This window comes from Catharus ustulatus, chromosome 18 (assembly GCF_009819885.2).
Source record: "Catharus ustulatus isolate bCatUst1 chromosome 18, bCatUst1.pri.v2, whole genome shotgun sequence".
NCBI lineage: Eukaryota > Metazoa > Chordata > Aves > Passeriformes > Turdidae > Catharus > Catharus ustulatus.
In genome coordinates this window covers 2,728,575-2,755,776 of record NC_046238.1, presented here as the reverse complement: position 1 = coordinate 2,755,776, position 27,202 = coordinate 2,728,575, and the positions used below count along the sequence as shown (strand labels likewise).

The 27,202-nt window shown below is 41.7% G+C and overlaps 1 protein-coding gene across 1 annotated transcript in view; it reads left to right on the top strand.

Annotated features, from left to right (window-relative positions):
- Positions 1-26,686, top strand: part of IFT81 (intraflagellar transport 81) — a 37,140-nt gene extending 10,454 nt beyond the window's left edge. Inside the window, exons 8-18 of the mRNA XM_033075946.2 lie at positions 4,173-4,336; positions 6,538-6,633; positions 8,373-8,519; positions 15,928-16,077; positions 16,984-17,112; positions 18,212-18,301; positions 19,230-19,316; positions 20,642-20,713; positions 20,803-20,888; positions 24,331-24,376; positions 25,298-26,686. Of these exons, the coding sequence (XP_032931837.1) occupies positions 4,173-4,336; positions 6,538-6,633; positions 8,373-8,519; positions 15,928-16,077; positions 16,984-17,112; positions 18,212-18,301; positions 19,230-19,316; positions 20,642-20,713; positions 20,803-20,888; positions 24,331-24,376; positions 25,298-25,480 (1,250 nt within the window). The 3' untranslated portion in view covers positions 25,481-26,686. The remainder of the gene's footprint in view (positions 1-4,172; positions 4,337-6,537; positions 6,634-8,372; positions 8,520-15,927; positions 16,078-16,983; positions 17,113-18,211; positions 18,302-19,229; positions 19,317-20,641; positions 20,714-20,802; positions 20,889-24,330; positions 24,377-25,297) is intronic.
- Positions 26,687-27,202: the final 516 nt, after the last annotated feature.

Genomic DNA, 27,202 nt, shown 5'->3' with positions numbered 1-27,202 from the left:
AGATGCCTGTTTTATTTCATTCTTGATAAAAAACAGAAATTTAGGAACCTATTACTTAAATATTCAATTTGGTATAAAAAATAATATTTTTCTCTTCCACACAATAATCTTTACCTAAAATTCCAAGTTTAAATTATTTCATCCAACACTGCAGACCACATTACAATTAAAGTCATAGAAGTATTTGGTAAAGGAGACTAGCTTAGGTGGAACTTTATTTCATCTTCAAATGATTTTATTTATTATAAAGTCACTGTCAATCGATGCAAGGTTGTGATAAAGCACTTTTAAGATAATTTGATATCTGTGATGAAAATACAAGTCTGGTTGGTGAGATTGATGGTGTTGTAGTTGATTTTTTTAAGGTCATTAACTCTTCTACCCCATTTTGAACAAACAAGGCAGCAAAAATTCAATGTGGTCTCTGTTAAAAGGATTAAAAGGAGTTTAGTGGGAGGTTTAGAGAAATGGAAGGGGTGTTTGGCTTGTTTTTGTTTACACCAGATTCCTGAAAGAAAACAGCAAGTTCTCACTGATGAAATAAAAATAAGGAAATGGCTGAATAATGAGGAGACTGATGATTCCAAGTGACCGTAACCACTTGGGAAGCCAAGCTGGTGCCAGCAGTATTTATTTTAAGGCATAGCCAAATTCCAGGGTATTCCTCCAGGAATAATGTATGTGCAATGTATTTATGGCATGTGGGGCTTTCCCTAAGAAGTGCCTGAGAAGAATTTGTGGCTCAGATGTGGGAAGGGGAGAGCTGGAGCTCCCAGTGCCATAGATGAGGTGCCTTCCCTGCTTTTATTTCTGGGAGAAAATGCCAGAGCAGAGTTTCTTTGCCTTTGGTTTTGGCTCTGGCACTTCCAGCCCTGCACCTCCAGGCCAATTCAACATTCAAGAAGAGCCCTGAAAGATCAGAGAGATTTCAAAGAACTGTAATAATAATGATAAACATGGAAAGCAGAACTCAGCATCACAAATTCAGGAAGCTTTTTGGTTTTTCAAGGATATGTGGAAGGGATGATTGATCTGCCAATGTTTGCCTGTCCCAGGCCTCTGTTTAAGAGAGGGAAAGTGGAAGTGATGTTCTTGGAAACTGTGAGGAAATCATTTCAGCCCTGTCTTTGTGGCTGCAGAAAGAGAAGGGAAGGATTTGATGCTGGAAGTTTGTTCTAGACTTGGTCATGGCCTTCCCATGTGATATTAAAAAATTGTTGTCAGAGAGTCTATGAAATGAGTGTCCCTCTCTTTCCCCCTTTTTTAAAAACTGAATTCCTGTTGCAAATGGTTGTGGTCCAGGATGCCCAGCTGGCAGCCTGCAGAGGGAAAAGCAGTGGGATTCTGAGCACAAGATTAATCAAGTTTTAGCACCATTAACAGAATTACACAGAGAAAATTGCCTCTCTTCTACATGACTGAGCAAGCACGAATAAACTCTTTCTCCCATCTCTCTCTTTATAATAATAATAAAAAAAATGTGAATGGAAAACATGAGGAGTTGCTCTGAATAGCTCTCCACATGTAAATACGTGGTTGGCAGAAGCTTGCTAAAATAACCTGAGGGCACAGAGCCAGATTTCTGTGCTGCTTACGTGTGGAGATTTTGTAACCATAAGTCAATGTTGAAACATTAAAAACAGAATTTATATGTGTAATGGAAAGATCTGAAGTATGCTGGCCTTTTTTCCTCTTTAGCCTGGGAATTTGCAAAAGAATGTTTTTCACTTATAAAAAAAAACCCAAATCAGGAGCTGTCCTGTGTTTTGGTTTTTAAGGTTCTGGTAAGGAGCAAAAGTAGCTCTTGGGTAGTTACTTATCCTTGTGTTGAGTTGTATAGGAGGGAAAATATATCCAGTGCATTCAGGAAAGAAATGATATTACTCATGAGGGATGTTGACATCATGTCTTTCCCCATCAAGAAATCAAGTTTTAACTCGTTTTGTTGCTCCATTAGGACTCAGCACAACACAGAACCAGGGAGGGACAGGACTTGGTAGCAGCTCTGAGGTTATTTGAGAATAAATCAGATTGTCATCAAGGTTATATCCCATGAAGTCAAAAGGTCTCTGTTCTCATCATGTGGTTCTTTGCTAAGTTTCTTGTCATATCAACAACAAATCATTTAAGCATGTACCTTTTTATCAGAAAACTGGAGTGGCACAAAAATGAAGCATAGGTTATAGATGCAGGTTTCTTTGTTGCTAAAAACCTCAAGAAATTGATTTAATTAAAATATTAATATTTCATATCAGAATACTGTAATTGATATCACATTGATTTTCACACCAAAGATCTTGGTTATAAATACCAGGTTGGCAGTGCTGTTGCAGTCAGTTCTGAGGTGATCATTCAGCTCACAGGCTACGTGGGAAGCAGCTTTGCTGCATTTGCAGAGGTGGGAGATTTCTAGTGAGACATTAAAATGTGGTCTCTGCTGCCCAGCTCTGTTGTGGGCTGAGGAAGATTGGAGTTGAGTTCTTGTGGAGGAAAGAAGAGGGAAATCTCTCCCAGTGAGTCCCAGTGTGTTTCCCAGGGTGCAGCTGCAGTGCCAAGTGTACAGTGGCTGTTCCACAGGCAGGGTAACTCCACTCCCCCATTCCAAAACTGTCTGGGGGCTGCTTGTTTTCATAAATGACCCCTCCACAAAGGGGAGAAGGGCCTGTGGCAGTGCTGCTGTCCACAAACACAGAAATCAGCAAAGTGGGAAAGAGGAATTCCCACTCATTTTTAGTTTGTGTTGATTTGTTGGCAGGGATGCTTTCCCCAGGGCCTGTTTTTTCTCCCAGTTCTTGAGGTTTTCTCAAGAGCTGATGGCTTATTTCCCTTCTGGCAGCTTTCCTGTCAGAGTGGGCTGGGAGCAGGGCTCAGGGGGATCTCTCAGGACACTGATTTAGAGGTAAATAGCAGCAGAAAAAACGGGGCCCCCTTTTCCTGGGCTCTTTCACTTTGTTCTGACCTTTCCCTTTGGCATTCAGGCTTCTTAGCCTGAGAACCAAAAGTTGTTTTCATCTACATCCTTTCCCATCTCTGTTTCAGCAGCATCAGCTGCACTTTTGTATCTCTGCTCAACTTCTCTCTGCTTGTGCAGTAAATGGAAGAGATGGAGATTGTGAACTTCTTGTTTTCCTTGGCATTTCATCACAATTCCATCTTCTCCCTAATATGGAGAAAACCAAAATCCCAACCCTAGCAAGTTGTTTAAAAATGAAAAAGAGCCCTGGATCACCTAGATAATGAAAAATACCCTGAAATACCCATTGCCACTCTCATCTGCAGCTTCCAAATCTTGGCACAGTTGTGTCAGGAATTACTGCCCTGAAGTTGCTGTTGTCAGTGGAGACTGTGCAGTGTCATTTAAATTGATGTTTCCTTTTATTCTGTTGCATTTTTCTATCTGTGAATTGTTCTTATCTGCACCTACTTGGGTTTATTTATAAATGATCTGTTAAGGAACCTGAATGACTCTGCCTAGAAAGAGCCAAGTCCTCCTAAGCCTGGTAAGGTGTGGGTGCATCAGGCTGGTGTCCAGCAAAGTTTATAAATTGCTTTTTTCTATTGGATTGTTACTTTCTGCATTCTCAGTCTATAAATTGTCCTGAGATTAAATATTTGTTCTTTCAAGAAATCTTTAAAGGGAGGCAGTCTGTGTTCCAGCAATGCAAAGGACCCTTACAGGAGGCACACATGAAACCTTGCCCATTTTAAGGCCTTTTTAAATGCCAGACAGAAAAAAAAAGTTTTATTTTAGGCATGAATCTCCAAGGATATAATAAATCTATCACCAAGCTAGGCCAAATTAAGATTTTTCTACAGATAAAGGTTCAATGGCTGTTTATATCAGTGGTGTGTGTTGAATTCTGTATCTGATTCAGCTGGAATTTCACATGAGATGGGATTTACTTGTTATTAATGAGAAGAATCTCTCAAGGAGCTGATAGTTACATGTTAGAGATACAAGTGCATAATAAATCCTCTTATATTGTTTAAGATCCAGATTAAAAATTTAAATCAAGTAACTCCCCTTTCTCTGAGCACTGAAAAGAAGACTCAAATGTTATGCTGTTGTTATTGTAATCAGCTGCTAAATACTTTAATGTGTTGGGGAAATCAAACTTAATTATCTGCTACATTGCTTTTATAGACACTCACTGATTTAATTTGTTTTTAAGGTTTAATGAAGAAACTAGAAGAGGAGATGAATTTCAATTCCTACCTGTTAACTGAAAAAACACCCAGAGAGATGGAAAGTAAAAAGACTTCAGTGTATTTCTTACAAAAGGTGGTTGCAGAGCCAGCCATGACTCAAGCTGATCTCACTGCCCTGGAAAGTGAGGTGAGGGACCAAGGTCACCCTTCATTTGTGTTCTGCAGCATGGTCTGAGCTTCCTGCACTCTGCAATGTTCTTATCCCTGCTTCATATCCTGGAGAAAATGTTTCATTCCCAAAGCAACATCCCTTCTTTGTAAAACCAAAGCTGTCTCAAGCACTAAGTGCAAACTCTCTGATAAGGTTTTTTTAATTACCCACAAAAGAGACACAAACAAACCAACTCCAAGCCAAACCCCAAACCCAAACATATCCTTAGGTGCTATTGAGGAAATTGTGTTAATTCAGCACTTAAGGGCTGATTTTCCTTCTCTTCAGATTTCACTGTTTGAAACTCTCCCTGCCATCCAGACACATCCAGAGCTTATGGAGGGAACATTCTCTGAGGGATTTATCCTCACAAGATGATGCCTTAATCCATGTGCAATGGCTCAGAATTCAGTGTTTGGAAGAACCCTGCATTGCTTGGTTTAGTTTTTAAGACCAATGAAAATTTGGGCATGAAATACTTGATTCACCTTGCCAGGCTTTTTCATAAGTTAAAAGCAAATGGTCTTAAAAAAAACCTTTTTTTGTCAGATATATCCAGAACCTGCAGAGAGATTTGTTGCCACAGAAGTACATTTATATATTAACTGAATGAAGTTTGCATAATCCTAAATAACAGATTAAATAGGAAATATTATGTCCTGGAAGAATTTGAAGAATGCTAATTATTATTATTTCTATTAGATAATGACGGAGATTTGCACCAATGATAGAGGAAAGGAGATCCTACATCCTAAATGTCTTCTCTTACAGCTGTGTTAACACCCCTGGGATCCCAACTCAGGCTTTGCCATGAAAAAAAGATAATGAGGAAACAGAGAATCCATCTTAAGGGATGACAGCATTAATAAATGGCAGATTAGGGCTGAAATAATAAACCAGCTCTGTGATTCAGCCTCTGCTTTCCTAGATTAGTTCCTCTAATCAAAACAATATTTGTGGCTGCAGTTGTCTTTCAGACTTGCTTGAATCCCTGTTTTGCACATTTCTTTTCCAAGAGTGTTGGGTTTATCACAGTATTTTTAAAAGCTTTCAGTTTTACCCTCTTTCTCCATGATGTAACCTTTGATTTGTTATATTTTGGAAGTATCTTCTTCTTGAAAGATAATAAAAACATGTCATACACTTGGCTGTTATCACAGCATGGCCTTAGGCAGCTTTTTTTTTTTTTTTTTTAAGTCAGCTTTTTATTATGTCAGTGCCTTAAAAAGGAGCTAAACTGCACCAAGAATGTTTCCACCATGCATTTTATAATATAAAACCCAGGAATTTATTCACAGAAGGGAATTCTTATGCCATTTTCAAATTCAAGCCTGATCTACCACTAATAGAATAGAATTCACAGGAGAGTTGGGTGTTTTCCCCAGGTGCTGCAGTATTTTCAGTCCTATTGAGTAATTTATTTAAGATTCTCATTTTTCCAAGCACATGGATGTTGCTCCCAGGACTGTCCCTGTGTTCTGGTCTGACTCCCTGGCATTGCAGCACGTTTGCACTGCTCCCTTAGCAGCAGCAGAGGATTCAAGGAACATTGCTGTGGCTGTGTTTTCCATGGCTGGGGGGAGTCCCAGTGCATGGGAAAGCTGGAATCTGCACTCTGGTGTGGCTGAGAGCTCCAGAAACTTCATCTGGAATGAAGCTCAGCAGCTTGGGACTAAGGACAGCCAAGTGCAGGTTGTGGCAGGAGGAGAAGGCACCACAGGCCTGGAATACAGAGTAGAATATAGAGTCTGTGACTCTACAAAGTGTTGATGAAATCTTTATCACTTCATTTTTATTTGCTTCCCTTTGAACTTCTATTAAATAGTTGAATGAAAGGGAATTTTAGTCCATGTCAATAAAATTACATTTTTCACTCTGCATGTGGCAATTTGTTTTTTCTGTAGCAACTCTCTGCATTTTCTCTCCTCATGCAGCAGTTTACTTCATTTTCAGGGCCAACGTCATGGTTGTGCCTTATCATAAAGGCACAGAACTGGAAATGCAAAACCAGCCTTTCCTGGCCAGTACTTAATGACTCACTGAGCTTTTTGGGTCTGTTTCTCTGTTTTAAAAAAAGGAACTGGCTGGATTGTAAATCTGGGTTGCAAAGCATTTAATTCTTGGACAAGACAAAGACACCAAGCTCTGTTTCCTTAGTTTTCCACTCTGTCTTGCAGAGAGATGAAGTCAATGCAGAAATTAATCAGCTTATTGAGAAAAGGATGATCAAGTATGAGCCAACTGATAGTAAATTCTCCATGTATCGCCAGCAGGTAAGAGGGAACAAAATGTGTTTTAAGCAGGAGGAAAAAATCAGTCACTGACTGATTTACCTGCTGATGTTTTCTGTCATCATCAGTAGAAATATATAATAATAATAATGGAGGTCAGAAGGAAAATAAAGAGTTGAACATATGTAGGTTTAGGGCTGAGTCAGACATGTCAGTGAATGTTCTGATGCTGTCCTTGTCTCACAGCAGTTCTGGAAGGGGCATTTTGCAGCAGCTCTTCTGCTGAAGTCCCAGCTGTGGATGGATTCAGGGAGGCAGCATGAGGGCTGCCTGCTGCAGCTCTGTCCCTTCCTTGTGTCTCACCAAATGCCATTCTTCTCCTTTGCATCTCTTAAGAAGGAATTATTTTGATTTCTCATCCTGAGGCTGTAAAATAATCTTGGTATGAAACAAGCTTAGGAAATTCCCAAGTTCTAAAAAGGATTTATGAACTTGGGAGATTTTCAGAGCTTAGGCAGGAACCTGAGTGATTCCTTTTCCAGGCAACCTGCACCACTGCTGATTTTATGGATGATCTTCAGCGTGATGCTTATGGTGATGGCTTGAAAAATAAAAAGGCTTAAGTAAAATTTGTCAGTGGGAGGGAAAAAATGGGGATAAGATCCATACTGCAGTTCAGGAGCACCATTTTATTTTGGAAGGGATGCTCTTCCTGAGAGAAAATGCTGCTCTGGAATGTGCTGGGAGCAAGGAGGGAGCTCCTGGTCAAGCAGAGCTGAGGTTGCTGCTGGGAGCTCAGAGCCTTTGGAGCTCTTTGCTTTCTTCTGCCAGGCCTGGGTTCTATTTCACAAAATCATCAGCTCTGTTGTTCCCTGGTTTGTCACCACAGACACCTCGTGCAGCAAAGAGCTGAGCTCCCACCCCAGCACAATTCTGTTGGAGATTTATTTAGGGAGAAAGCTGGTCCTCTCAGCTGAGAGTGAGAAAGCTGCTGTGTTTTGGCTTCATTTTGTTGTAAGTTTTCCCTTTCACTTGAAGAAAGCAGTCATGCCTCAAATTCCTGCACCTGCATCTAAATGAATGTGTTGTGTTATTTTAGAGTATTTTTCAACAGGATACTTTGGCAAGAGAAATATGCTTTTTTTTTTTAAATCCTTGAACTAATGTATACTTATGTTACCAAATCTGTTCTGGTCAAAACTCAGGTACTATTAAATATTCAGTGTTGCATAAAATATTATTTTTTAAGTGCTTTATCTTCTAGACTAAGAAAAAAGAAAAATAATCTGTAATCTACACTATTTCTGTGCTTTATTGCTTTATTCATCATCTTCTAGCTATTTGCCAAGATTTAGTGGCTCGGTTCTGCTTTAGTGTAACATATTTCTGTAGGTTGGAGTAGGTTGGAGTTATAAAAATCTGTATTATGACATTTGTGAAATCTTGGATAACTTTCCAGTTAAGCCATGTTGGTCTATCTTACATATGCACCAAGAGGAACTAAAGCAGAAGAAATGGAGCAGCTAAAATGCCTGCCTTATTCCTCAATGAAAATGAAAAATGAGGTGAAGAAATGTAAATCTAAAATGTAAAATATATCAGCTTGAATCTGGGCAAAAAGGCTGTGCTGGAAACCTCATCCATACTGGAGAAAGTTAGGATGCTGCAGCCAACTTCAGTGAGACTGTGGTTTAACCTGCTGTATATAATTGATACTTTTGATCTAAAAATCATTTTTCTCCTGATTAAACAAGGCAATTTTTGCGTTAATGATCTTGCAGGCTTCTATAATTTCCCGGAAAAAAGAAGCCAAGGCAGAAGAGCTCCAGGCTGCCAAGGAAGAGATGTCCAGCCTGGAGAGGCAGATGGAGCAGAAGAGCAGTCAGGCCCACGAGCTGGAAGGCTCTGAAGTCCTCACTGAGGATGAGGTAGGGATTTGCAGCTATTTTCAAATTAGGAATTTCTTTTATTCACACTGTGTTGGGCTGTATTAATATTCCAACCAAAATAATGGCACTGCCATCACAGAGGTTTGATGGTGAATAACTAACCATAAAGGTCAGGATGATGGTGAATAATATAAAAAGTCTGTATGATTATAAAGCATAATACCAGTGATTATCAGAGATGCAATTAATCCTGTGGTGCTTATTCCCCACAAAGGTTTTTACTTAAAACCCAAATTTCTCAGAGCTTCCTGAAGTTCAGCTGTGACTTTGACTGGCACAGACAGTGTGGCCCAGGCACCCTGGGATTTCAGCTGTACTTCTCAAAGCAGCTTTTTCTGCTTCAGAAGTTTGCAAAGAATAAGGGAGCTGCAGTTTGGTACTGGTTTGTCAGCAAAATAAATTGACTTTTCTTCAGCCAGTAATTTTTCCCAGATGGGAAGAATCCTGCTAAGGGAATTTACAGGCAGAGTCACTAAACTAAAGAGAATTTTATCTGCATCATTCTCTGACTTAAATATCATTCTCTCATGTACTGTCTTTGCACTGCCATCATTCAGCCAGAGGCACACACTCCTTGCTTGCTTGTTCTTTGTTTTTGTGCTTTTTTCACTTACTACTAAATACAGGGAACGCCCTTTTCAGAAGGAACTCCCTTCCTAATCCCATAGGACATGGCTGCTCCATAAATTCAGTTACTTTTAAAGGGGTTTGAAAGTGTGGATGCAGAGTTCAGGTGGGAGCAATGGCACAGAGATGTGGAAAATGAAGATGTTGGTTTCTCCTCCCATCACACACTGAACCCTTTCCCTTGGTAGCAATAATGAGGAACCCACTGCATTGGATTTCTCTCCACTCCAAGGTTTTCAGCTCCAGTGGGCACATTGCTGGAGACTTTGACAAGTTTTTAAGCAAAAAATTAAAGCAGAAAGCTGACAATTTGTGTTTTGTGACATGTGATGGAAAGAAGTGTTTAATTAATCAACAAGAATGTATTACCAAGACAGCAGCATATGTTTTACATTATCTGCACAGGCACTGTAAGGTAAGAAATAATTGTGCCTGTTCTGCAGGAGACAAGAAACTGATCCATAGAAATTTGAGAACTGGGTAGGAAGGAAACCTCATAACCTTGTGAAAGGCTTAGTAAGGAAAAAGTCAAGTTAATTGTCTGACACAAGGAAGTTGCTCAAGACAGAAAAAGGACAAGATCTGTTCTGGACATGAGCTGCATTCCTTTTGTTCAAATATGTTCTGCTTTTGATTTTTAAAATATTTTCAAGTCTTCATTTTCCAGAGTGAAAGATAAATGGCCAAGCAATTTGGAAAAAAAAACTAATGGCTTAAAATCAGAAATGTTTGTCTTTTCATAAGAAGCATTTCCTGGTTTGTAAAATACTTTCAGCAAGGAAATCTGTATTGGCAAGGAAGCCAATCTATAAATCCATGTCCTGTTTGTGTTTATTACTTCCTTAGGTGAAATGCAGTGGTACTCACAGGCACCAGTGCACAGCAGTAAAAAGGGTGTTTCCTGTGCCTGAAGACTAGGAAAGGATTTGAATTCTTGATGGTTTTTGATCACTTCTGTTTCAAAGGTCATGGTTTCCTCATCTGGAAGGTGGAGACTGTGCTATTTAATTCTATCTAAATATCTGCTGCCAAAATTGCTGCACAGGGCCTTGGTGGTGGAGATTCTGCATCTCCTCCAAGTCCAAGGCAAATGCACAGAGCCAGTCCTGCCTCAGAGTGGGGTGTGACAGCCAGGGCTGAGATGGGACAGGGCTGAGATGGGACAGGGCTGAGATGGGACAGGGCTGAGATGGGACAGGGCTGAGATAGACAGGGCTGAGATGGGACAGGGCTGAGATAGACAGGGCTGAGATGGGACAGGGCTGAGATGGGACAGGGCTGAGATAGACAGGGCTGAGATGGGACAGGGCTGTCTGGGAAGAGGTGATGAAGCAAAAGTGGCATGAGCAGGTTTTCCCTCCCCACTGAAAGTCTGGGTTCCTCACTCCCAGCCAACCTCCTGCTGCAGGTTTTGTTTCTGGTGTGTTCTGCTTCAGGATTTGTGTTTTCTGGTTCAGTGCTCTGCTGCTCCAGCTTTAAAGCAATAGCAAAAGAAATGTTGATTAATGTGCTGGTGAGTCAGTGCTGCAGTTCATGGGACAGAGGAGTTTGTCCATTCACCCTTCACTTGACACTCTGACAGCAGAGCTTCCTTACACTTTCCTCTTCCACTGACATTTAGTTCCTCCATTTTTAAGAAGGCAGAAAGAAGGAGTTTCAACAAATAGCTTTGCTGTCTTAAATTTAAATGGATTTTTTAATCCTATCAAAGTGCTACAGTTTTTCTCCTATACCCAGTATTTCTAATCTTTGCTTTGTCTCACTTTGCTCTGTCCTACCACATCCCATGGCACTCCCAAGACTTGGCAATGGAAGAATCAGCACCTTCCTGATCCAGTATTTGGATCTCCAGTTGAGGTGGTTTTAGCCCTTCATTCACCAAAAGGTCAGGCCTGGTTTAGGTTTTTAGGTGCTGGTGTTTTGCTTTCTTCCATAGCCATGAAAAACTGGGTTTGAGAGGTTCTACACCTGGATAGAAGTCAGGAGAAACAGCAGGGAATAACCAATTCATTTACATCAAACACAAAAAAAGCAGGAATAAATTGTCTGCTTCAGGGATTATGAAGTCTTTTTAAGCACTTCAATCAAAGTGCAGTGAGCAGGGGGCACAGTTGGCAGCTCCTCACTGCAGCTGTCAGATCCTGAAAATTAGGGAATCACATGTTGACACTTGGAATGCTGGATGGTTCAATTACAAGTGATCCTAGGTAAAGCTGGGATATTTTTAGCCCTTTACACAGCCCATTGTACTTTCCAGAGTTCAGCACAGGGCCCCAAGAATCCTGAATTTCCCAACGATTTGGAGTCATCTCAGAGCTGTGCTGAGCTGCAGGAGTGGGAATTAGTCTGGTTTTGAGAACAGGGCATGGGAATTCCTCCCAGGTTTTGTCTCTGGTTTTGCTCACAGGTGTGTGAGGTTTGCACAGGCATTTCTTTAAGGAGTTTCATCTTTTTTCCATACAAATGCTCATCCATGCCTACCTGCCCCTGGGGAAAAAGGACAAATGTTTCCATTTGCAAACAGAGAAAGCAGCCTCAGATCAAAAATCTTCCCACTGTTCCTCAAAAACTTTAATCCACCTGAATCTGCCAGATATTTGCTGTGGGAAGTTCCCTGTCACCTGAACCCAACATATGCAGAGACTCAGGGACATCTCCCAGAGCTGAGCACTCCCTCAGCTCACTCTGCCATGGATAAATCCTGGATCTCATTGATCTGTGCATCCTCCCTGGGCATGGAAAATGGATTTTCTTTATAAATATTTGGATTGATTTGAAGTATTAGTAATGGCTGCTTTAATACTTCTTGCCTGACCAGAAGCAAGCACTCCTGGAAAATGCTCAGGAAGAGCTTTCCTGGCTGAGCTGTGCCATGAGCACAGTAGGATACTTTCATTTTATTATCTATTAGAGGTTCATCCTTCTGTGTCTGAGTTATTAACTCTGTCCAACACTGGCTGTACTAGCTTAAATTTAGAGCCTCTTAGAAAAAAAAATACAGAAAACCTGTCATGTTCAGGAACTTTTCCTTACTGAATTTTAATACTTTGGACAGTCTGTATGCCATTAATTAGTCTAGTTAGAAATTAAAACATCTGTTCCTTAGTTCTTAATGAAAATAGTTATAGTCAGCTAAGACGTTCTGCAATTATTTTGCTTATGCAAATAATTTTCTTAACTAATTTTTTTTATTTGGAATCTTGTTTAGTTATGTGGTTTTTCACAATTAATACTTTATTTTCTGTGGTACTTTCATATGAAGAATATTTTGATTACAATAATCAAATTGCTGCATTAATCCAGAAATTATTATTTAAAAAGATTTGACTCCAAAGTGAGCGATTTATCTGGGCCTTGTTCTTTGGAGAAAACAAGCTTTATCCATTTTCTCCTTTAATGATAATCTTGCAATAAGAACCTTGTGAAAACTTCTCCTGGGGCAAATGTGAGATTAAAGGAGATGAGGTGAGAAGCTTGTAGTGAAAAGCCAGGGCTGCACAGAGGAGCTGGGCTCTGCTCCCAGTTCTGACCACACAGGGCACGGGGTCACCAGGCTGATGTCCTTTCCTGGAGGGAACCTGCCAGGCTCTGGGTGCCCCTGCAGAAGCCATTTCACAACTGGATTTTTATTTAGAACTGTTATAGGAATTCCTTCACCAGGAGGGACTGAATCTGGTGATACCAACCTCTTCCAGATTCTAATAAATGGAGAAGCATAAAGTAAGTGCATTGCTGGATTCTTCCAATAAAAATGGAGCAGAATCCAGGAAATCTGCCCAGAGATGGTGCATACCTGTGTTACATGAGAAATCAAAGTCCTGTTTTCATTCACTGTGTTCCATAATCTGCTTGTTATGTTACAGTCACCATAAAAATAGCCAAATGAAAAGGCAGAATCTTTGCTTGCTTTCCCTTGGATGGTTTTTGTGTCTCCAGGGGCTCTGACACAGGCTCCAGGCTGGTTTGCTTCCCCTGCTCCCTTAGTGCCAGCACTTGGTTCTTGTCCAGTCATTTAATCTTTGAAGCTGAAATAACTGCTTGTGTTAAATTGCTTGAGAAAGAAAAGCTACTGGTGGACATGGCCTTGACTGGAAGATCCCTGCACAGGCAGATCCATGGGAATTCCCCAGGATCAGCCTGCTGGGTTTGGACACAGGGAGGAGCTGCCTTGGTCTGTGGGAAAATGCTGCTGCTCAGAAGTGGATTCCTTTGGTTACTTCACTTGAAAGTGATGTGGCCAAACAATGTTATTTCTCTGTGAACTATTCAAATTATTGGGAAGACCTTTCACCACAGTAAAATGCAGTGTTTTGTGGCATTGATTTCTCATGTACACATGAGGTGTATAAAGCCTCAGAAGCAATGCTCACACAGATGAAAACATTGCTATTTTATATTTTCTTTTAATTTTTGGAAAGCTATGGAATGCCTCTCAACTTTTAGGCTGAAGAAGCCTTATTTTGCTGTAAGATCCCTTTGAGCTGCTGATATAAATAGGATCAAATCTAAGAGCTCCAGCTCAGACCTTGGCCCTGGATCTAAAGGAGCCTTCAGTCAGTGAGATTTTGAGGGGCTAATCTGTGCTGCCCTTGGAGTAAATCAGATCTTTTGAACATTCTGCCAAATTATTGATTGATTTTACTACACAGATTATCACTTTCTTACTGTTGTTTATATTTTGTTTTTTGTTTTACTTTGCTTGCTGCAATAAAAACTGTCAAAGATTAAGTTTGCTTTAAAAAACCAGAGGTTGTGCTGACATCCACCTCCTAAAAGGAACAGATTTCAGTTGTCACTGTGAGCAACTTGTAGTTCATTTGGGATGAAATTTGTATTATACAGTCCTAAGTTAATCAACTAATAATAGAACAGTGGTGGAATTGATTCATTAATCAACAAGATCCTTTGACTTCCATTGTAAAATACATTATGCTTTGAATATTGAATATGCAAATACCCTACCTCCCACTCAAGCTATTTTCAAGACTTTAAAAGTGAAGAGAATTCTAGTTTGCTTTTCATCCTGGGATACACTGACAGAAGATCGTTCAGATTTGATAACTCTGTGTGGTCACATGTTAAATTTAATCCTTTATCTTGTTCTTTATTATATTCCACTGGTCAAATGAAATATTCCAAGGATCAAGAGAGAGGACTGTGCTCCCCTTAGATTTTGCTCAGTTGGTTGGAGAGATTGCATTGATACTTTTGTAATCATTGGAAATCACAGAAAGCTTGGTATTGTCTAAGCAATTAAAGAAAAAAAGAAGTCTTTTATATTAATGAGGAGGATGTGATTGATTTTGCTGTGAAAAGGAATGAGTTTGGTGCTGCTGTATTAAATGTGCCAGTAATGTAGCAGAGTGTGGCAGGGGCTCAGGTGACCTTGTGTATCCTTGTCCAGGGTAGTAGCAGGATGTAGGATGTTATCCCAAAGCCTCACAGAGGCCAATCTGCATAGAGCACATTGAGTAATTTGTGGGTTTGTTCTTTCACCAAAAACGTTTATAGCTTTTGGCTTTAAAAATAGTTCTGGAGCGTAGCAAGAGAGAGGCAGCTTTGGCCTAGATATTGCACAGGATGGCAGATGAGCAGGGTTGATTTCACTGTGGGCACTGTGCCCAGGACACTTTTTATAGAACATACAGTTACTCTGGGGGTTCTTAGCCTGTGGTCACATTGGGGGTTTGGGTTTATTCTGTAGAAGGGAGAGGGATAATTAATGTAAATTTTGAAATTTAAGTTATTTTGTGTTTGAATTTTAAACATGTATCAGTGGGAGTGGGATTAATTTTCTTCCTGGGGCTGCCTGGTCTGTGCTCCCTGCACACACTGAACGCCTCCTCATCCAGGAGCATTCTGAAGCCTGTTCTTACATCATTTACTCTCATAAATTTTATTTGCTTTCCATCTCGGGATCTGGATGCATTTTTTGAGCTGTGACTGGCATTTACCTCGTAGCTCTCATGTAAAATCCAAGAATAAGAGCTGAGACTGCACAACAGATGGAAAATGTTAAAGCACAGAAAAATCTTACCTGTTTGTTTCAAACCCTGGTGCTTGTGTTACAAATTGAACACACACAGGCCCAGGTGTAAATTAACTAAGGCTGTTGGACTGAAAAAATACAAAAATATTTAAAAATATAAATTCTCCATTGCCTTAGATTTTGAATCAAATAATACTGCATTTCTCTGTTTCTATGCAAGGGCTCTGCTTTTATTTTCTTGGGTTTGAAAACTTAGCCAGAGATATCATCTAGGTCTGCAGGAGTCAAGGAAAGAGAACAACAAGTTTTAACTACTGAGAATATTAAAAAAAAAAAAAAAAATCTTTCCCATGTCCTCTTCCCTTACAGTTTTGCTGCTGTCTGTGACCATGTTTTCCTCTGCAGGGCTGGGGCTGTGTTACAAGTGCAAATTACTGTTGCATTAAGTTTTTATTATCCATGACTCCCATAACGTTTTGCAAGGAGTATTTACTCTCCCAGCTGTCAAATGGTGGCAAACAGAAGGGAGTGATCTCAGGCCTGCAAATGAGTGAGCTGGGACAGAAAGTGGAGCTGCTTCCCTTGAACAAATTCAGTGAACAAAGGCAGAGCTGAAAATAAATAGAGCCTGGGAATCCTGAATTCCAGCCTCTGTTCTCAACACTGCATTTTCTGCTGCAGGACAAAGAGGACATAAACACATCCCATTTTATGCTGTGGTAAAGCCCTGCTTTGCTGTAAGTGAAGTGAGTTCTGCTCTCTCCCCCCCAGTACAAGCAGTACGTGAGCAAGCTGCGGAGCAAGAACACGCTTTACAAAAAGAAGCGGCTGGAAATCGCAGAGATCACGGCGGAGTACGGGATCCTGCAGAGGACTGAGGAGCTCCTGAGGCAGCGCCACGAGGCCATCCAGCAGCAGTTGGTAACCAGAGCTGTGCTGCTCCCCAGCCCTCCCTGCCCAGGAACAGCCCTGGCTCACAGGGATGCTGCTGGGCTTGTTCACTGGGTACCACCCTCAGCTCCTCTGCTCGAGGAGCCTTTGGGTACCAAAGGTGTTTGTGTCTGCCCCCTCTGGGCTGCTGCACTTGGTGTCCATCAGGACTCATCTGCAGCTTCTTTTTAGACTGAGGGGCCTGACCCTGCTTTTTAAAGTCGGTGGTAAATCTGTACAAATGCTGCTTGGGGCAAGGCTGGATGCTTAAATTACTTTGTGAGGGCTTAGAGAGTGACCAACAGCAAATAGGATCCGAGCTACTGCTGTAAAATCTATAGGAATAGTATTTAAAGAAAGAGTAGGCAAGAAGGAAACATTCTAACCCCAGAATATTTAGAAGAAAATGGGTTTAAATTTAAAACTGGATGAATCTTCCCTAAGCCAGAATAGCAGCAGAAGGATTTCTGCTCTGGGTAACTGTAAGCATCCCAAATGCAGGAACACTCTGAGGTATTTTCTTTTAGTCCCTGTATTCTTGTTACCAAAATACTTTACAAAATAATTAACTGCATCTTCTGATCAAGCAGACAGATTTTACACATGGACCTTCCTCAGAGCCTGACCTCCAGCCCACTTTGCTTTGTGGAAACTCTCTGTTCAGTTCTCTGAGTATTGGATGACCAAATATTGTATTTACAGCAGGTTTTTATTGTCCTGCTGTTCAGACACAAGATAAGATCCACTTTTCTGGAAGCTAGATTAATTACAATAAATTGATGAATACAATAAATGAATTACAGTACTTACCCTTTTCACAATATTTGGCTCCAAGAAGGAATTTGCTGTTTCTTGGTTAGTGGACTCACATCCAGCATTTATTGTTTGTGTCTGCAGCAAGCAACTGAGGAGAAGAAAGGAATCTCTGGATACAGCTACACCCAGGAGGAGCTGGAAAGAGTCTCTGCAGTGAAGAGTGAAATGGATGAAGTGAAAGGCCAGACATTAGATAATATGTCTGAAATGGTGATTTTAGTCTTAAACTATTGCATTTGCTCAGTTTGAGTATCTGGTTCCTCAGCATATAAAACCCAGTTTAATGTTTTTGTTTGGTTTCTAATGTTCCTTTAATCTGTGTTTATACATGCATATATAAATATTTCTAACAAACACATCTGCAAAGATAATCTTGAGAAAGTTCACTAATATATTCACTATATATTCAAAATCCTACAAATAAATCCTTCTTTTGTCCCCTTCAGAAACTTCAGGGATATCAAATCTTGTCTTTGATTCTTTACTTTTTTTGTGATTTCAGAAGTGGTTTCATATTTGTTCTTATTTGACACATTATTTGAGGGAGATGAATGGTTTGAATCTGTAATGGAGGCTTTTTCTAAAATGTTTGTAAATCACTGGAGTTCAGCATTTGTTGAAAAGATACTTAATATGCTTAAAGAGCTAAATAGCTTGTCTTTTTCTTTATAGCCTGATTTTCCATTGCCCTTAGAACTGTCATGCTTTAATTTACCTGCCCACATAGCCATGGAAGCAAGAAAGAACTTGAATTCCTAATTTAAAAATATTATAAGAGAGCAAAAAGCAAAATAGCATCTTTTTAACTCCTTAGAGCACTTTTAAAATAAAATGGTGTAACTAAATTAGAATTACTCTCAAACAGAAAGGTGGATGCAATTTGAATTTTCAGTCCAAATATATCAAAGTGACTCAATTTTAGCATTTTCAAGCTTTATTTAACCTATGCAAGTGTATTTGTTTTCTTAAGGATTTTTTCTTTCTCTGAGCCCTCTCTGTGCATCCCCTTCATCTCCCCTGCTCCTTCTGCTCTTTGGTGTCTGGCAATGGGCAGTGCCCTGGACTTCTTTGGGATGTTCTCAGTTGGAACAATGGGACAGAATTTGCCTCATTTGTGGGAATGATCCACTGCCAAATGGGCTTTTTCCCTTTCTTAATTAGTCCTGAACTTCAGTTGGATAATTAAGGTTTCATCACATTTTTTCTCTCTGTATTTTGGTTTGCTTCCCTTTTTTTTTCACATGCCTAATGACATAAATGTACAATTAGGGTCACAGAGTTAATGAATATTATTTTGTCCCTTTCTCAGGTGAAGAAACTGAATGCCATGGTGGCAGAGAAGAAGGCAAGCCTTGCTCCTGTCATCAAAGAGCTGAGGCAGCTGCGTCAGAACTGCCAGGTTTGTAGAAACACTCCTCTCTTTCTGTGGAAATCGAGTCAAACCCACAAATAAATCCAATTTACAGATCTCTGACATGATCAGCTCTGAGGGAAAGCTGGAAATAGCAGAATGTGTCAACAGTGTTTGCAGCAGGCAGCGTGCTAAAGGTTGGGATTTGTAAAAGCTGACAGTGCAGGCACAAAATTCAGTCCTTTATAGCAATTTTAAAAATTACTACATCAGGGGAAAATGTGAAAAGTCATAGTTCAACCCCAAAGCAAAGTTAGCTTCGGATTAGTTGCAAAGCTATTTCTATATTTCAGCACTGGTGATCCCAATCAATGCTGTCCTTTCTGAGTGGATTGCAGATAACTTCTCATCCAAATGTTGGCTACATTGATCTAATTCCTGCATTGGTCTGTGGCACTGACAAATTTGTCCACTTGTTCTCAAAATTTTATAGAGAGCTGGGGAAAAAAAATCTTTTGGGTCTACAGCTGCCATAAGTTGGCTCATTACCATGGAATCAAATAAACTGATGCATTTATCTATCAATGAATTTTCCAGAAAAACCTACTTTTAATGCTTCCATTCAAAGTGTCAGCAGATGAAATCCAGCAAAGCTTTGATTGTGCACAACTGGAAATTGGCTTTTCATAGGGAGCACTTATACTGATCCTTTCTTAATGTCTATTTTTATAATTATTTGTTCTTTCTTCTTGCAAACACAGCCTTGTTACCCTGGCAGGGTGCAGAAGGAATTTCCTTCTCTCTGATCCCCAGAATGTGAGGGGGTTGGTGCCTTCCCTGTGTAACCACAGCCATGTGCCAGCCAGGGTCACACTCCTGAGCCTGCCAGGAGCTGGGGCTGCTGTGTGAGGGGCTGAGTGTCACATGCCAGTCACAGGAAGATGTCATTGATGTGCCTTTTGCCCTTTTCACCAAGGAGTTAACTCAAGAATGTGATGAGAAGAAAATCCAGTATGACAGCTGCGCCGCCGGCCTGGAGACCAATCGCTCGGCGCTGGAGCAGGTGAGGTGGGGCTGGCTCTGTGGGGAAATGCTGTGGGACATTGTGTCTGTGAGAATATACACCTAGGCTGTGCTACAGAGCTCCCCTGCCCTCCCTCAGCACGTGGAAAGTACAAATCCAGTCAGTGAGTGTGAGCCACAGGTGGTGCCTGAAGCTGGTCTGGGGTGGCTGCAGTCACACAGGTCCTGAACAGCAGCACAGGGACTCAGGGTGCTTCATCCAGCTCTGATTGAAATCCTGCTGCCCTGGACACTGTCTGCTAGGGATGGATTTGACCATCAAATAAAGATTAATTGATCAAGACAAATCTTTATATGCAGTTAGCAGTTTCATTGCATTAGCAACAAATTCAGTGGATAATTAATGACTGAAACTGGTGGTGAGGAGACTTCATTGAATGGGATGTCTTGTACTCCTGCTTTGTCTCACTCCATCACTCCTGGGAATTCTGACTGGGCTTGGTTTCTCAAGGCCTTGCCCTCAGAAGAATATACTGCAAGGTAAGCAGGGAGTACCTGTTAAGTGAGGGTGAATATACAGACAGTCACTTTCCTGCTCTAAAAGTTCCTTTGTAGGACCTGGTATGAAATGGTCCTTCCAAAGGAATTATTTTACAACAACAACCAAAGCTTTTCTTCTTAGCAGACAACTCTTATTCATTTTCTACCATGTGGTGACAATCACATCCACTGACTGAGCTGGACATGAGTTAAACTGCAGAATTCAGTTTTCCAGCTGATGGTCTGAAAATCCCACAGTGACAGAGCTCTGAAATTGCAAATGCTGTGCAGCCTGGAATGTGTACAGGAATTCCATTGGGATCATGAGGTTTTTTGGGAATAGACCAAAAGATGGGAGCAACCCACTATCTCCAGACTTCACATAATTATTGATTGGTGATTAACATACTGTTGGCATGTCTGTAGCTTCCAACATGCACTTTGCAGATGTGTTCCAGGAAATGCTTGTTCACAGCTGTGCCTGGCACTTCAGATGTGCTGAGGAACAGGAGTCTTGGCAGCACTGCTGAAGTGTCTGTTAGAAGTCAGGCATTAATAAAAACCTGTTAACAGCCATTTTGCATCTCTGACTGTGACTGAAACAGCAAATCTAAAACCACTCAGTTGCCTTTCACTCTAAAAGAGGTTTGTGAGAAGCCCAGATGACATAAACATTTGAGAAATAATCAATTCAGGAGGAGGAGGAGGAGGAGGATGATGATGGTGATGATGATGATGATTTCTCATGGTTTATATGGCAACACAGGGCATCTCCTGGGAACTTGCAGTCACCATGTCCTTTGGAATCTTACTGTTTTCCCACAGGAGGTGAAAGGGCTTCTCGAGGAGTGTGCCCAGGAAGAGAGCAACTACCGTTACATTAACTGCATGAAAATGGTGAGAGCACACACTGTGCCCTGTGAGATGAAATGGCAATTATCATACACACACACATGTATCAGTTGAAATGATCCTTGTCTCTGCAGAGCCTGGAGGTGCAGCTGCAGCGTGCCAGGGAGGAAATGAAGGCCTACATGTCCCCAGACCCGCAGGAGCGGCGCAGGGCGGTGCGGTGAGCGGGGCAGGGCGCTCCCCTCGGGAGGATCCTCTCCCCTTGGAGGGGCTTGAAGGAGATTCACAAACTCAGGCTGAAGTCAGGAATTTTCTCATTGGCATTTGGGCTGGAGGAGTTCACCTGATAAATTTAGAAATGCTATAATAATCTAAAAATAAGCAGCTCGGATTCCAGCCTATAGTGCTGGAAATGTTTGAGTTCTCTCAGACACAGACACAGATTTGCCCTCCCCACTGTGGGGTCTCAGCCCAGGAGAGGCTTCAATGGCAGCCCCACAGCCTGAGGATGGTTCTGCACCATCCCATGAACCTCCATCCTTACCCCAGCTTCACTGACTCCAGTAAAAAGCCACTTCCTTCATCCCATGGCTCTTTTCAGGACCCCTTGCCTTTGACTGGCAGGGAGAGAAACAGGAAATACTATAAATTGAGCAGCTGATTATTTTTGGTGTCGTTTTCTGTTTTAAATAGAAATTTTTCCTGCCCAAGATGGAGATGTTTTCTGAGAATGAGATATTTCAGATTCATTATCTGAGCTAAGAAGTCTAAATGTTTCCATGTCACAGAGATTTTTTACACTTCACTAAGTGTAACTAAACTAAATATTTTTGTAAAAATATCCTGTTGAAAATTTTGTGTATGTTCAATCTTCTAATACAACGCAAAAGCTGAAACAAAATTCAGGCAGCAGTCAACAAACTGTTTCAAAATTAAGCATCAGGAAAATCCAAAACATTTATAATTTCCAGTTGATAAAAGTGTCAAAATACCTGGGGCTTATTCTTCATAATTAGTTTTTCAAAGTTTCAGAATATTGCATGAAATAGAAATTCTGTTTTCCAGAGAAGTAAATCTTAGATCCTTGTTGTCAACAAAATAATCCAGTTGGTGTCAGTAGTTTTACAAGGTGGTCTTTGCTTTCCCACCACAGTATTTCCCAGTCACGAAAACATTTATCAAAACAGTTTTAAAATTCATGTTGGCTCAGTTTTATGGCCATTGATGGTGAAATGTGTCAAACTGTGAGAAAACTGCAGGGATTCTCTCAGGACAATCCATCAGACCCCTCTGAAGCCCCTTGCCCTGCCTCTCCATGTTCCAGGGCAGGAGGCAGAGATCACCAGGAAGGGAAGGACCAGAGTAAGATCCATCACAGAGACCTTCTGCAGGGATGTGAGGCATGGGAGTGTTCAAACACTGTGTAGGAGAGAGTGTAGGAAAGTCAGAGTAAGCAAAGAAATAAATGGACATTGAGGAGGGAGAAGAGAAGGATGAGGAGAGAGAAGGTGATGGAGGCTGAGAGGGCTCTTGCTCCATCTCACAAAATAATGAAAGTCTGTAGGAAATAAACATTTATCTAATGAAGGGAAGATGAAACAGCACAAGGCTGTTTAAGCTGAAGGCTGAACAGATCAAACCTCAGAGAGGATGTGAATATTCATGAAGATGAGCAGCTGAGGCAGCAGGGTCAGACACTGGGGTGTGGGAGCTCAGGTTGCTTCACTCCAACTCAAACACTTGGGAATGAACATGCAGGATGTGGGGATTCACCCAGAGCAGCCATCAGAGCCCAGTGCTGGAATGGAGCAGGAGCCCAGCTCTGCAATCCCAGGTATGGTGAGGAAATGTGAACAGAGGCAATGTTACCCCTCTGTGCTGTCCCCGCTTCACTCCCGGCTGGAAATTCTCCTCCCACAGGGAGCAGCCACAGTCCTGACCTTTCTGGGAGGTCACAGAGCTGTCTCATTTCAGTGAGTTACTGCAAAGTTCAATAGAGACATCTCAGCAAAATAGAAAATGAGACGATTACATTGTTCTCTAGACATCCCTTCAGAACCTGAATGTATTTTTCAGCAGTGCTGGAATGTAAACGGAGTAAAAATGAACCATAAATAGAATTGCACTTTCCTAACAACGTATTGAACAAAAAATGTCTTAATTCAGACCCTCTTTATTGAATATAAACTCTCTGTTCCGTGGAGTCACTTGTTAGGAATGTGAAAAGTTAATTTTCTTTTCTAAAAATAGAAAGTTGTGGGGTTTTAACAAAGTTATTAAGTTACATTCTTTCCAGTCATCATTATAAATAGTAAAGAAAAACTTACTAGGAAAGACATAAAATCTTCTGATGATTACTTTGAAAACTTTACTTTTAAAAAAAAGGGAGGGTGTTCTAGAGACCAAATGTGTGAGAACACGTGCTGTGGGCCAGGGCAAAGCAGCAGCTCCAGCCTCACCTCCAGCTGGGTGAGGATTGCTGGGGTCAGTGGGACAGCACAGCACCTGGAGCAGCCTCAGCACAGCTCTGATCTGTCCTGGCTGGAATTGTCCAAGAGCAAGAGATCCTAAAGTGATCCAGCTCTGTTCCTGTGGAGGCAGGACCAGCTGGCCCCAGGCCCAAGTGCTCCAGTCAGAGTCCTGGAGTAGTTGGGAGAAAGGGAAGGAATAAGGGAACACAGGGCTTTGGGTCCACACAGCTGCTCTCACACTCCAGGAAACCTCCAGGCTCTGGCATTGTGAAGGCTGACATTTCTGTCTGGAAATTGGGATTTCTCTACTTGGAGGTCGTCTACCCTGAGCACTTTGGAAAGTTCTTTAAATGAGCTGGGTTATTTTGAATTCCACTAGCTGACTCTCACACCAGAAAAACGTAATAATTACACACAAAATAGAATTGATTTTTTTTCCCAAGTGGTTCAGTGCACAGGTTTTTTTTTCTACTGTCACATTTCAGAAAAGCTGAAGATAAGTCAGTCCCTGTGCTGTGTGTGGACAGTGCTGTTGTGGTTTGCATGTTTTACTGTCAGGGGCTGTGTGTCAGCTTTGGGTGTGGCAGTGATGTGGCCACTGGGTACAGAGAGGTGGCCAGCCAGGGCTTTCCATGCTGAGTGGCAGCATTAACACTTCCCAGCCAAAAGTGAGAGAGGAAGGGAGAGTGAGGTGCTGCATTGCCACTGCACTCACTGCACTTGTCAGGCTGGGCTGAAATGCCATTCCCCCTCATTCCTGGACTTTCCCACTCATTCCAGTGCTGCATTCACAGCAATTAAGGGCTGTGGGTCTGTAAATTCTGACACTTGTACACGTGAGGCTCCCCTTGGGATGTCACCAGGATAAATTAATTACAAAAACGATCAGGATCTTATCTGCATGGTCTCGCTGTTCCCTCAAGCTGGAAGGAGCAGTGACCTTGCCTGCTTCAAAAATGCAAGAGACCTCAGCCAGTATCACTTTTCCCAGCTGCACAGCTGAGACAAGGAGATCTGATCCTTCATACCAAGGGATGTGATGTCCAATGAGAAAAAAGGTTTTTTTTGTGTTTCCTCTTCTATCACATTTATGAACCTCCCAATACTTCCATCATTTTCCATGTTTGCATCATTATTCTGTCCTGTTCCATAGAACCAAATCATGATAAAATCATTTTATGTTTCCTTCAGAGAGCAGTACACACGAATAATCCTTGAACAAGAAAACCTTGGCAAGGTAAGAAGGAGGCTTTTACCTTGTTCACCCATTGTACAGTTTGTATTTTTGTGGGGTTTATTCCCAAAAGCTGTGGTCAGTATTTTATAAAAAGCATTGTGCAGCCTACAAAGAAAATTCCATCACTGCTGGCATTGGTAATTAATACCCTGGAAAAGGATCCTGCTCCCTCCTCAGGCTGCATTTCCTGCAGGGAATAGCATGAGCTGCTGTAAGGGATAGGCAGACAGCTCAATGTGACAGCACATTCCCTGAAAACCATTTGGATAAGACCCTGAAACAGGGGCATAATGAACTGTGCCAGCTCAGATTTTCTGCTGTATATAAAGCAACCTGTTGAAGACAATAAATTCTGAGCCTGTCACCCTTATCACTGTGCTAAAGGCCAGGGGATCAGCGGCGTCAGACAAAGCAGTTGTCCAGTTTTAATCTTGTCTGAAGCTCAGATCAGCAGGGACAAGGCTGGGCTTAGCAAGTCCCACCAAACAGCTTTTATTAATTTCATTTTCTTAGTCAGTCTGAGTGATTTTTACAGGTCTGGGTTGCCTCTGTGAATAATCATGGGGTTTAATTGTAAAACATTGATTTCATGTTAGAGTATCATGATATGAGTCCATTGTGGGTTGCACCTTGGTCCTGCCAAGAGCTCTGCATGGAAATGATGTCAGATTTTTAGCATAAGTCCTCAAATAGATAAGACTAATATTTAGGCAGTTAAAAACCATGGAAATAGTTGTCAATCCGTACAAAGATCTAAGTCCCAGGTGTTAATGCCTTTAGCACTTGCAGGGAGTGTTATCAAAGTGAACAAAGCAATTATTTCCATAGCATATAAAAATCTGTCATTCCGGGCAGCTTATGTGAGCAACTTTTGTGATATAGAGCTGTTGCAGAAATCTGATATTTTTGTATTTTTAACAGAAACTACGAGAGAAACAGAAAGTTGTACGGGAAAGTCACGGGCCGAATATGAAGCAAATGAAAATGTGGCAGGACTTCCAGCAATTAATGGAATGTAAGAGAGAATGTTTTCTGAAACAACAAAATCAAGCAGCCATTGGTCAGATCATTCAGGAAGGAGGTAAAGATAGGCTTGTGTTATGAATTCTTCCTCCTGATACCCACATGAAGTAGGAAGACTCTTGTTAAATACTGTTGCTTTCATCAGTTTTACAATATTTGTACACGGTTTGGTTTTGGTGCATGAACAGAGAGAGCAAAGAGCCTCTGTGGAAGCTTTTGCTCTCCACTGTCTCAGTGACAATGTGCCATGCTTGGAAGCTGTTGGGAGGGCTGCACTGGGGTGAACCTGCCTATAAATCCGTGTTTTATGAGGCCAGGAATGGCACCCATCTGTTGGGAGATCAAAGGGAAACAAATCCTCCTGCAGGGTCACAGAAAACTCGTGTAATTGCTCAGCCTCTCATTCTCTATCGATAAGGTTACATTTTTGCCAGGCCTGCGACTTGATATTGTATAATTGTGGCCCTCGTGGCTTGGCCCGGCTGTCCCCATTGTCCTTAGGCAGGCAGTGTGGCAGCAGGAGCAGGGCTGCTGTCAGCCTGGCCCCAGCACTCCTGCTCATTCTTTCCTTGCACGGCTGAGCTCAGCTGATTGCCTGCAGAACAATCACTTGCATTCTGAGCTTTTTCCATTATCTTTTGCTGTTGTTGTTTTTAACAGAAGTTTTTTTTTTCTTGCACATTTACCTCCTTGATATTTTCTGAGTTGCTGGTGTGAAAATGCAAAAGGAGCTGAAGCTTTCCCCGGGGAGGAGTTTTGAGCTGTTTTGTCTGCAATTCCAAGGGGATTACACACACAAAGAGGGTCATCCCAGGGCTGGAGGTTATCCCTGGGTGTAGATATGGCCCAGGGGTTCTTGCATCTGGCCTGGAGTGAAGCTCTGAGCTGGGAGCAGCTGTCCCTGCCCCCAGAGTGCCCCAGGGACACAGGGATGGAGGTGAGGATTCAGTGTCCCTCACACGTCACCATTTCGGATGAGCAGCTCCTGGCCCCTGTCACACATCAGCAGCACAGAGATAATTCTGTGGGACCAGAACTCCTGCTCTTCTCCTTTGGCCTACTGGATTCCTAGATAGGTTGGTGGGGTTTTTTATAGTTTTTCCTGCCTGAAGTAGAATGTCTTTTTTCAGGATATAAAAAAAGTTATTTTGCTTTCTTTGATACCTAACTATGAGATGTTCTGCTGGTTTCTATATCCAGAGAGTATGGTAATTATAGAGTTCCTGGTTTGCCTTTGCATTAAATATATTTGTTAACAGGACTAAAATAAAAGCTGGCAAAACTTCATTTTGACTGTATGGTATTCTTCTTTTGTACATTTTCTAGGTGAAAGAATGAAATTGTTGGTGGCTGGGCCACCGGAAAAACGGGTTAATTAATGACATTTATTTGAGAAGCTTCACAGTGTGAGGAGTGGGTCTGAGATCCACAGATCCCAGGACATCCTCATGCCAGCCCTCCCACACTGCCAAATAGCTGGAGATAGTTTTTCCCAACAGCTGCACACTGACCCTTCCCAGGCAGGGAGAAGAGCAGGGTGCCCCTGGCACAGGGGGGAAGGAACTCACAGGTAGAGCTGTGCCACCACCCCCTGCCTCCAGGACTGATTGCTGCAGGATTTAGTGAGGCAGGGAAGGAATCTCAGGCAGGGAGAAGAGCAGGGTGCCCCTGGCCCAGGGTGGAAGGAAGGCACAGGCACAGGTAGAGCTGTGCCACCACCCCCTGCCTCCAGGGCTGATTGCTGCAGGATTTAGTGAGGCAGGGAAGGAATCTCTGGCAGGGAGAAGCTCAGGAAAGGCCAGG